The sequence below is a fragment of the Vigna angularis genome, chromosome 11 (genome assembly GCF_016808095.1).
Source record: "Vigna angularis cultivar LongXiaoDou No.4 chromosome 11, ASM1680809v1, whole genome shotgun sequence".
Lineage (NCBI taxonomy): Eukaryota > Viridiplantae > Streptophyta > Magnoliopsida > Fabales > Fabaceae > Vigna > Vigna angularis.
Window position 1 is genome coordinate 1014476 of NC_068980.1, and position 12520 is coordinate 1026995.

General features: G+C 29.4%; 1 protein-coding gene across 6 annotated transcripts; it reads right to left on the reverse strand.

Moving 5' to 3' along the window:
* Positions 1-1391: 1391 nt before the first annotated feature.
* LOC108333188 (boron transporter 4-like) lies at positions 1392-5831 on the reverse strand. Of its 6 annotated transcripts, none has more exons than XM_017568558.2 (15): positions 5808-5831; positions 5656-5719; positions 5011-5116; positions 4852-4934; positions 4139-4331; positions 3926-4064; positions 3659-3824; positions 3413-3579; positions 3162-3335; positions 2974-3069; positions 2777-2893; positions 2357-2679; positions 1975-2254; positions 1754-1879; positions 1392-1663 (listed from the first exon to the last, which is right to left on the reverse strand). In XM_017568558.2, exons 3-15 carry the CDS (start codon positions 5112-5114, stop codon positions 1613-1615), a joined length of 2019 nt encoding a protein of 672 aa, XP_017424047.1. In that variant the 5' UTR covers positions 5115-5116; positions 5656-5719; positions 5808-5831; the 3' UTR covers positions 1392-1612. The 6 variants fall into 6 exon arrangements, with proteins under 6 accessions (XP_017424047.1, XP_017424043.1, XP_017424046.1 ...); XM_017568554.2 differs by having other exon boundaries at positions 5011-5128; positions 5808-5829; XM_017568557.2 differs by lacking the exon at positions 5808-5831 and having other exon boundaries at positions 5656-5793.
* Between the last annotated feature and the right edge of the window lie 6689 nt (positions 5832-12520).

Here is a 12520-nt window from a genome sequence, read left to right on the forward strand (position 1 = left end):
CAATCGGACGGATAACTAGTTTATAATCTTGTAGGTAAGATGTTTTAAATGGTGAGATTAAACTTGATTTAATGTTAAAAATAATTATGTTAAATATAAAGATTATTATCATCGTAATTAAATTGATATTAATCAGAAATTTATCTCAAAATTTATAAATATAAATTTGTAACATTGTGATAAATTAGTTACATATATTATATATTTATTGATAATATTATTGGACAATTTTAACAAGTATAAAACCGTGACAAATGTGAAATGAAGGAACAACTTTAATCTGTATTTAAATTTTGAAAACTCGTAAACCGAAACCGATAAAAAAGAGATCGTATATGTAAGAGTTTGTGTTCCTTAAGTTTGTTTGGTCATCTCTCTGTGGATTTTGTTTGTTTGTTTCACCGCCTCATCACAATTCACAGAAGTTTGTCCTTAATGCGAAGTGCAGTGTTCATTAATTTCATTCACGAATATCTTTTTCGAAAAGCAGGAGCTTGAACAATTTGAAGAAATATAGGAGAAAAAAACAAAACAAAAATGGAAGTAAAAGAGCATATAAACATGGTTGCAGCACATGGGTTTGAATTTGATAATGTTTGTGTCGATCTTGTTGGTTCTGGGAAGGTGGATTGGGTCCAAGATCTGTGGATTATAAAGACAGCATTGCCCCTCAATTATTGAGAATTGCAGAGTAATTGCAGTTAGTTTAAAATGGGTATCAGATCCTATCTTGGGCAACCCATGTGAGTGTAACATTTTAAATTTGAATCTGCCCTTCACCTTCCATACAAATGTTATTTTTTGTTTGTTCTTTCAGTAGATTGAGTATTAAGATGATCATGAGAGTGATTAAGGGACAGGTTCGAGAATAATTGCTTCTGTGTTCAAACGTTAACCAACAATTAACATGGTCGCATGTGTTTTAATTTATGATTACACTTTCGGATTTCGATTTGGACTCAACACTGCAACTTAGTTACACTTTCAAAGGGTTTGAAGGAGGTCTGTAATCAAATATTAATTTTCTTTTCTGTCTTCTCTCTAGCTATTATGCCTAAGTGCTAATCTTGTTCATGGTTATATAATGGTGGCAAATAACATAATTTTGTTTCGAGTAATTTATTCATTATGCTTAGTCTCTCTCTCATTTTATAAGTAGATCGATTGAAGAAATAGGAGACTTGGTTGGATTAAGATAGTATTTGTGTACAGATTCTAGATTTTTACATTTTTACATTATCTTGATTAAATATATAACTATGATATATAAGTCTACAATAATTGCTGCCTAATAAAATTCAGATATAACTTCATTTTACAAAACTAGTTTTAAGTTTATATTTAAAAGTCCACTTTATACTATCACAGCAAGCACACAGAGAGAGAGGATATAAGCAACTAGAGGAAAAAGACTAAAAATTAAGTGCTAAAATAGAGAGTTATTGGACTATGAATGCTTAGCCTCCTACTAGAGGCAGCTTCAAAATTTCTAGATTCTAAAACTTCATCTTAATCAATACATTGGTATCACAGTCTGTTTTTCTTGTAGAGTAGACGTGCATGAATGTCAGATGCACTTATCATGTAGGATTCAATTCATCACCTTTCGTCCCTAACAAGTTGGGTCTGGAGATCCTGTTTCATCAGGGTGCACCTGTAAATCCTCAACATTTAAACAAACACAAAAACATTCAAGTGAGAGAAAGAACAAAAAATGCTAAACAAACATCAGTAACAGTGGAGTTGCTGTCACCTGGCGATTTCTTTCCTCACTAAAGCTGACATTTCTAACCTTCAACTCCCCTCTATTTGTAGTTAACTCATCTAATATTTCAGCATTAACTATTTCCACTGATCCAACTCTGGGTGATTCTACCTCCTGTTAAAAGTAAACAAGCTCTTTCGTATCCCACATTGGAGTGCAATTTAAAGAAAAGATGAAATGGTGATAACATATAAAGTATGGCATCGTACCCTGGAAGACCTATTGAAAGTTAGTCCTGGAGCAGCAACTATTTCTTCGTATTCAGCTGCATCCAGTTCCCTAAGATGGTGAGGCTTGAACAGCTTGGGGAGTATATGCTGCCTCAATGTGATCAGGAAAAAGAAAGGCAAAGGGAACAGTATTCCAGCTATGGGAATCCATGTCACTCCAAAACAAACCAAGAAATACACACATTGGAAGAGTGTGAACAATACTATGTATCTGTAAGGTACTGTCTCGACATAGGAAGCATGATCCCCCTTCAACAACCTGCGAAGATTATATAAAGGTTGGTGTTAGAAATAGTAAATATTGACAGTGGAAGTTTCATGCTTTAGTAAAATTGTTGAAAGAATAGTAACTTCTACTTACTTGTGCCACCTACTGGGTGTTACAAAAAGGAGTAAGATCCTTTCCCAAAATTGATTTCCTGGAAGACTATCAATGGCCATGTACGCAAAATATCCCCACAGAACTGAAGTTGGTATCTTTTTTATGACAGCCATGCCAAAGACTGATGCTCCAACAAAGATTGATTGTAAGAGATTGCTCACTCTCTGCTCCTTTACTCTGACAGGCAAATATGCATCAATGTGTTTTTCAGGATCAAAGTTACTCTTGTTGTCATGTCCTTTGTCTTCACCGTTTAAGACAACCTCTTTCAAATCCTCTAGTTCTTTGACCACTAAATGATTCTGCAAGCAACCAAATTCATGACCAAAAGAAAACTTAGTTGTGTATCAATTGTCATAATTGGACAGGGGTAAGAGGATTAAGGACTTATATACTTACATCTGGACAGTTATCCATTTCTATAAACACTGCTTGCATCTTTCCATAAATTTCAGAATTGCTAGCTTTAAGATTTATGCTTTCCTTGGCACTTTTAACCATCTTTCTTCGTATCATCTGTCATTGAAAAAGAAAATCACCATATCAAATATCCAATTCAATTATGATAGTTACTGACACTCAATTATCCTATCCACCTGTTTCTTGAGAACAGCCAGGCTCTTGGTGTGCATTGGAGATTGAGGAAGAACTCCATTTGAAGGAGGTAAGCCAATTAATCCACAAAGCAAAGTCTGAAATTTTTTATTCAAAGAAAATCATCAATTCCCCTCGAATCACTACTATAAATGACCATCAAACAATCAAGTACAAGAGAGAGATATACCGTTAGTCCTAGCAACAATATGTCATAGTGGTATGCAGAAGGTTTCTTGAGATTGAATTCCTTCTGTTGTGACATTTGGGAAGCAACACTATGGTCAAAGAAGTAAAGCCCTGCTATCATTATAGCGGGAATAAAAGCAGCAAAAATATATGACGGAGAAACCTTCCCCATATCCTGCAGAAGATGTTGTATAAGTAATGACCAAAAATACCAAAGACAGAACTGGTTTGACTATATGCATTACGGTTTACTTTGATTACTGTCCAATGATGTAAAGATGTAGACTCCCAAACAAGAGGAGAGGTGAGCCTTCTGGGAACTCCAGAAGGCACTTTACTTGGTACTATGAATGATAGTGCTGTCCACACCACCACCATGAAAGGTACTCCATAGTCTGCAACGAAACTTCTAAACCACCCTGTTCAATAAACAAACTATGTCAGATTCCCGCTCCAACCAATCTATGGTTTAAATCACTTGAAATTCACTTAACAAACCTGTGCCATATAACCATGATCTTGCTCTTCTACTCTTTAAAGACGTATAGAGAAGGCCAAAGGAGAATATAATTCCCATCAACCCATTTGCATACAGCCAATCAAAATGGTACTTTTTCGATGTTGGGTCTCCCTCTTTAGGAACATTAAACTCACTTACAATTCCCTGAATTTGCAAAAGCTTGTGTCAAAGTACTTTTCCCATGTCTTATGCCAAATCATGTTTAATTTGATATTTGATACCTAGACTGATATACACAAACTGACCTTTATAGCCTCTTGAATGAACAAGACTGTGATCAACATGCCAAAAAGCTCACCCGCGATCCTTGTAAATCTGTTGATGATATTTCCAGCATTGAATATTGCTAGAAGAAACAACAAGAGAGCAGTCCATACACAAACCCTGGGACGTTAATTATATCAATTAGACATTGATTTCACAACGAAGTTGGATCATATAGAAAATGTTTTCCTTACCATCCTGCCCAAGCTAAAAAGAGTTCTCGTCCCAAGGAACCCTTATCTTTGGCGAAGTTGTACAAATAGGTGTACATAATGATAGTGGGCTCAGCAACTCCTACAATTAAGAGAGGTTGGCCACCCAAAATTGAGTGTATGATTCCACAAATAGCTGTAGAAGCCAGCGTTTCTACAGTGCTCAAGCTTCCATCTGTATATAAACAACATCTTGTTCAATCTCTTTGTCAAGTTTTTCACTTATAAAGAGAGTATCTAGTGAGACAGAAAAACTAATCTCTAATTTTTCATTCATCCATTTAACTTAAAACCATTTTTTCTCATGCTCATTCTTGTAGTAAAATGCGTGAGGGGTTCAAAAAGCTTGTACTAATGTATGAAACACTTGTTATTTTAACTTTCACATAAACTAAGATGTACCTTGCTAAAATACTTCTAAATAAAATCAAGAGCATCGGTATATAATATCATGAGATTTATTAATGTAGATTCATTGTTTATAGGAACCTTTTAGAAAATTGCAATTTTGATTTTCTTATACTAAAACATTTTTTCTTTAAAAGCAAGTTGATGGAGATTACAAATCCTAAGAGAAGTACTTGACAAGTTAATCCTTCTATAAACTAAGTCTAAGTGTGTTATGTTGGCAAACATCTTTGGTTTACACATATATGTTAAGACAAACAAGACAAAAAGAAGATAAAAAAAAAAACCTGTATCTCTACTTAGCTGCTCGCCAAAAGCAATAACCGGAAGAGCAGAAGCAAAGAAAATATAGGTAGTTGGGGCCAATATTCTGTCAACGAAAAAGAGTGTTCATTATTATTCTTTAAAAGTCTGCTTAATGAAGATCGGATACATAAGAAACTTACCTAGTTCCTGAGTAGAGACCAGTTGTCCAATCATCTTTATAAAACAAAGCTCTTCCTTGAAGATCCTTTATAACACCCTTAAAAGGTGTTTTTAAGCTTTCCATGTCTGCAACCACCACTGTGATGAGTCATATCCATTAAAAAATTCTTAAGAACCCAAGGGCATAGAAAATGAGAAAGTGAAAAACATAACACGTCTATGGTTTCTCTGCATTAGCTTTGGCTTTTTTTCACCAACCAATTTGACTAGAAACAGAGCACATGGACCATTATTTGAACACTCAAAAAAATGAAAAAACAGAGAAAGACGGGAAAGAATAACTTCACGCACGCCGTTTACTTTCAGTTTCTGGAAGTGCTGTTCGATCAACAAGAAACCATAACGAAAGAGATATTAATAACACAAACACTAAAACATCGGAGCTGGTGATGAAGACAAGAAAAAAAAAACTGTTAAACAAGAACAACACACAAAAAAACCAAATTCTTCACGTTTGTAGGTACATGCAGAATTAATATACAAAGGAACCAAAACGATTGAATAACAAAATGATGCAGATTATAAACTAATGTATTAATGTATGATATATGGTTAATAATGAACGCCGATTCAATCAGAAGGAAGAAGAAGAAAAGAGACTATACTCTGTGTAAAGGAGATGTTGAGGTGGCCAAGAGGAGAAGAGCAATACTATTTGAATTGGTTCTTCTGTTGAGTTTTGATGTTTTTATCAGGCAGAGGAGTAATGAAATACTGAGAGAAAAATAACACGTTGTTCAAAGCGAGAAAATCATACCTGGTCCCACTGTCACAAAAATAGTGTTTACAGTTCTGAAAGGATTTTGGAAGAAGAATGAATTATTTTGATAGGGAAAATTTTATATTTATTTGATATTAATTTTTTTTTTAAATTGTAAAACTTTACTTTTTTTGTAATTATTTTATTTTTTAATATAAGTTAAATAAATGTTAACGTATATTATTCTCCTATTTTATAATTACGTAAGAATAGGATCACATACATTTATATTTATTTAATATATATTATAAAAATAAAATAGTTATAAAAAATGAATTTTTATATTTTAAAAAAATTAAAAAATATATTAAATAAATGTAAAAAAAATTATATGTATTCAAAACATTATCATTGTTTACCATTTTGACATTAATGAAGAAGTTTTAAGTTGAAGAAGAGAGAAGAAACTATGAACACACTATTAAAATTTTGTTGGAGGATGTGTTCAATATAAATGTCTTCCTGTTTTTCCTCTGAAAAAGATACAACTATTACATAAAATTACAAACTAAATCATTAATGTTTTGAATAATAATATTGTTACATTTATGTGGGGATAGATTTCTTTTTCTATTCAAGCCCATAACCAAATTTTTGAAAGAATCATCCCTCTTAATTTGTTATTTTCATTAATTAAATCAACTATGAAAATTTTATTAACTTTTTAATAATTAATTGAAATGGTAAAATTTTTATGATCTTTTATTGGTTGACAATATAAGAATTGTAATTTATAGATTATTAAAGAAATATTTAAAAGTGCAAATATATGTTCAGTTAATTATAACAAATAAATTTAAGATTGAAAATAGGAAAAATGAAGGTGTATAGATTACTTTTCATATTTTATTCATTTTATTTTTTTAATTATTTGATCTAGTCGTGGGTTTAAAAAACTTCTGTTGGAAAAAAAGTTCGTTAATAATGGACAAAAGACCATTTTAAACTATTTTAAAAGCTTAAAGAAATAAGTTTATTTTGAAAAAAAAAATAAGAAATCAAATTGGTCATAAAAAGGTTGAAAACACTGCTATTATAATTTATTCTAAGCTATTATGAAATCAGCATAGCAAACAGAATATATATATATATATATATATATATATATATATAGTATAATTATAAAAATATTTTATAAAAAATAATAATTTGACTACTGCATTATACAAAATTTATTTAAGATTTAATGATTTAATTAATTTTTAATTAGAATGCTGACTTTTGATACCCACACCTTAATTACGATAATTAAATATAACATATAATAATATTTTATACTAAATTTAGAAGGAAAAAATCAATTAAATTTAAAACGGTTTTCTTCTATACAAAATTTACATTTCTTTATATGTATAACAATATTTGGAAGATTTTATTTCAGTTCATTTTTTTTAAAAAATATATATTTTAACATATATACATTTTTTAAATTTATTTAATACTATTTTTATTTGATTTTTATTTTAAATTAACACACACACATATATATATATATACACACACTACGTTAAGCTTTACCAATCTCACTTTCTGGAAAAACTCTTCTTTAAATCATATGGAATCTTCTTTGTTTTGTAGTCTTTTAGGATAATTTTTTCATTGGTAGAAATTTTTATCTAATATTTGTGTATGTTCTTTTGGTAAGGGTTGAACAGCTTTCACTCTGCACGTAACTAAAGTAGATTATAAAGTTTTGTGTATTATTTCAAGCTTATTGAAAAGAAGAATTGTTAGTGCTATTTGATGCAGCATGTTGGCTCAACAAGAATTGAAGAATCAGAATCACTGTCACCTTTCCAACTTTTTCTTACTGTTAGGGAAGAAAATAATTATAAATGGTTGCACTCTGTATTTCCATTATCAGTTTTGAAGAAAAGAAATTGATTTTGTATTATATATAGCACAATGATTATTGTGTTCACCTTTCATTATTGTATTATGCTAAGCAACCCTGTTGTCTTTTTTTTTATTATTATTAATTATATGTTTTATTAGCATTAATATAAATGAAGAAATTAACAGAAAAAATAAGAAATTTTAATGTTAAACCTATAAAATAATTTAAGAATAACCATGGTTTTAAAGAGGACATTAAATCATTTTGATCATAAAAAAATTATTGATAAAAAGATAAGTTAAATTATTTTATTTATAAAAAGTTTAATTATTAAAAAGAATTTATTTAAATGAAGTTTCATTTTATAATTTTTTTTAATTCTAATGTTTTGAGTTCGTTCCATCTATTTAACAACTAGAGACCACTAATGAATTCAAAAACGAGAGATCAGTTTTTGATTTTATTTTTTAATCAATTTAACATTTTGAGACACAGGTGGATCTAGATTCATGGATGTGTTTCAAAATAGTTCAAAGTGAATATATGTTTAGTTGTGATAATTATGATATGTTTAGATCTATGTATTGCGCAAAAAATTTATTTACTCCTGCAACATGTATCCATGTACAAATTAGTTACAACAATTTATTAGTTTTTCACTTCTTTTCACAGTGAGAATGAGTTTTATGAAAACAAAGAACATCAATAATATATTTCGTCAAGCGGGTGATGTAGTTGTTAGGCGAGTCTCATTCCAGTGGAGATTCCATAAGCGTCGTTGAGTAAGACATACATTTACTGAGTGATAATATATCATCATGAACTTGTAAATTTAATTTTTAATTTATGTTTTGAGTGGTGTGATTTTGGTAGGAATTGTGTGAAATGACAATATAGTGATTTCTAGGTGATAATACTACTATTGTGATGGGAGAAATGTATTGACGTCATATTATGTAATGAGATTATATTGAATCTACTAGTATCGAACTAATATTAAAAATAATTACTTAGTTGCAAGTCGAATGAGGTTTCTATATTTGGAGTATGGTGTGAAACAAAACCACAAGCTGAATATATAGAGATTTACTTTGTCATATATTTATCAAGGTGTTGGTTGACTTGGATATATAGTTATAGTTCCTGAAAGACATGAGTACATGAATGATGACATGTGTCTGGTCTCAAAATTCTACCCAATGCACTGGTCCTCCAAAGGGAATCGAATGCTTAATTATATGATGATGAGCCTTGAGAGTTATGTGTGGTATGATTTAAACATTCTTATGAATGTGAAGTTTGACTTATAAATAATATAGGATTTAAATTTAATATAGCTTACCTTGTTGTGGTTTGTTCATTTATTATGATCGTATATTATACATGAACAGAAGATAATACAAATGGTAAAAATATGTAGCACTAATACTTCGTATAATCTTTTTATAAAGAAGTTGTTGTTTAAATATATAAATTTTTATATTATGTAGATTTCTTAGCTGAAAAAGTTTTAAATATATATTTGAAATTTAACTATGATTTTCTTATGAGGAATGTATATATATCTACTTATATATTTGTTTGTTTATTATCGATTATATAAGATTAAAATTAGTAGAACAATTCTTCTAATTTGAAATGTTATACATGAATATCAACTAGACAAAAAACAAATCAAATTAAGAGGAAAATGTGAGTTGTATATATAATTAATATTTGAAATTATATGTTTGTGAATTTTTTTTCTGAACGTGTCATTTAACTTTTTCTTTATATTTCATTTAACTTAAAATTTTCAATTCATATTTAAATGTCATTTTCTCTCGATGATGTCTAAAGTACATAGTGATTCTTTGACCATTTGAGAGTACTAAAATTCTATGTGGGTTAGCAATGAATCACAAAAGTCCAACCGAATAGAGTTTTTCAGTTCTGCCACGTCTTGCACAGAAAAAGTGCAGCTATAACCCACAAAATTTGGACATTACGTATATAGGCTATATATGCCTAAAAAATAAATGTACAAAATATAAACAACCCCACACTATCATTTAAATCTATGAATATAATTATATATAGTAGAGATCAAATTAATTAAGTTAATTAGTATCCTAGTATATACGTTTTTTTAAAATAAATGGTACAATTCAAAGTTATCAAATGAAGTTACGTTTCCTTTAATAAAATATATTTTATATTATTAAAGGAATATTATTCTGGTTCTTCCTAGTAATTAGAGATTACAAAAATGTTTATATCTTTTGTTACGTTCAAAACCTTAAAATAATGAATTTTCAATTCTTTATCAAAAATTTTAAAATAATGGATTAATAGATCTTCATTTTTATATAGTTTTTTCGTTTTTCATTTATGTCTAACACGAGACTTAGATTCACACATAAAATTCTTACAATATTTATTGGTATTTGTGAAAAAAATTAATTAGTGTCCCCCGTAAGTAACAAATAATATGTATTTTAATATTCATTTATAAACAAATCGAGTTTCGAGTGTGTATCATACTATTCATATCTATATGTATTTATTACTAGTAAATTATTAAAATTAAATTTATATTTTATTAAGTTAAATTTAATTAAAATTAAAATTAATTTATATTTTATTAGATTAAATTTAATTAAAAATAAATTTTAATTTATATTGAATTTAATTTTTATTATATTTTACATTTTTTATAACTTTATTTAAATTTTATTTTAAAAATTTATAAAATATCTTTAATATCTAATTATATTGCGAATTGTAAGAGTTATCAAGAGTGTTGTACAAATCTCTTTAGAAAAATATGATCTTGACTTTTCTCCCATCATATCTGTATTTATAGTAAATCAATGTTATTGATTAAGATTCACTAAAGTTTGTTGAGTTTATAAAATATACTTATACTGATTTTGATGTTTTATCAAAACTGTTGAATTTTTAAAATAAGATTTTGATGTTTACCGAAAGTCCAACAAAAATTTTAATTGTTTGCTTAATTTATTTAATTAATTATTTGATATGATGAATACATATGTTTATTATCATTTCAGATTTTCAAGATGTGTTCGGATGTGTTTCTTAAACTTTTTCGATTGAAGTCATTCAGCCTTATATAACACAAATATAACAATATATTATTGTTTGATGTGGATTGGATTAAACAACATTATAATTTTATAGTATAGATGTATATGATTATCTAAGTATAGTTGATGGATTACTATTATGATATATATTTGAGAAATTGTGAGTTATAAATGTTAATGTTTTAACGAGTCATTATTGAATTTGATTAATTACTAAATAAATAAATTGATCAATATGAATTAAAAAAACACATTAATTTTAATGTTGATAGATAAAATATGATTATTCGTATTAAACCGTGATTACATCAGTGTTATGATAGAAGAATTTATAAGACAATTGGGAATTATAATTTTTTTCTCGATTATTTACAAGCAATTTACTTTCTTTTATTAAAAAATAAAAAAAATGGATTAGTTTGTATTTTATAGCACAGTTTAGGAATGTCGTCCTCATATATTTAAATTTATTTGATCTAAGCTCGTTTACATTTTGAAACTAACATTTTACTCTTTACATTTCCATTCTCTATCTTTGGTGATTTTTTTGTTGTTTTAATTCACAAATTGTAACATCCCAAATTCTCACATTAATGTAACAACTCAACTTTTTACATTAATGTAACATCCCAAATTTTCAGATAATTAACATTACATTTACGGTAACATTCCGTAATCTCACCCTTTAAAATTTCCTAGTTAATATAAGTCTATACATGTAAAAAGATTCTAATTATAGTTCTTCTACTCCTCCCTTTCCTTGGCACTTATGTGAGGCGACATTCCTTCATCTGCTCCCGTATAACGAATTATACGATCATCGCACATACCCAAACACAAAACACAAACAAGTAGGGTGAGCTAACATGCAACAAATCATTTATAAGACATGCATAATTACTTCGATACAAACATCATAATAATTATGTCAGACACCCTCATACCATCGTACCACAATTCCTATTGAACACTCGTCCCACAATACCCAATAAACACCAAAATACCCAATAAACACCAAAATACCCAATGGACACTCATTCCATAATACCCAATAAACACTCATTGAACACTCGTCCCACAATACCCAATAAACACCAAAATACCCAATAAACACCAAAATACCCAATAGACACTCATTCCATAATACCCAATAAACACTCATTGAACACTCGTCCCACAATACCCAATAAACACCAAAATACCCAATAAACACCACTATACCCAATAGACACTCATTCCACAATACCCAATAGGCACTTATCCCAACGATATTCAATAGGCACTTATCCCAACGATATTCCATAGGCACTTATCCCAACGATATGTTGATGAGCGATACAACGGAAGGTTTTTCACTTGTGATGTCATTCTTAGTCCCCTCACTATGTCCAAAACCGGCACATAGACCAGGACATTCTGCCCTCCATACCATTCATAATGTTAGTCCCCTCACTATGTCCTAAACCGGCACATAGACCAGGACATTCTGCCCTCCATACCATTCACAAGGTTAGTCCCCTCACTATGTCCTAAACCGGCACATAGACCAGGACCTCCTGCCCCTCTCACCACATAATTCATCATTCTCTACTTGAGACTGATTGATTATTAGAGTATCAGGATAACCTCCAACTTCATGACCCTCAACATCAACATATACGCACATACCATGTCATTACAGAATCTCTCCACGAAACTCATACAATGCTCACATTCCTTAACTCATATTATACCATTACGAAATCTACCCATAATCCTCATACACATACCATGACATTACAGAA

Coding starts and splice junctions, on each gene's coding strand:
- LOC108333188 (XM_017568554.2), bottom strand. Junction 4,935..5,010: donor GGTCTCTACTCAGGAACTAG/GTAAGTTTCTTA, acceptor TTTCGTTGACAG/AATATTGGCCCCAACTACCT. Junction 2,680..2,776: donor AAATGGATAACTGTCCAGAT/GTAAGTATATAA, acceptor GGTTGCTTGCAG/AATCATTTAGTGGTCAAAGA.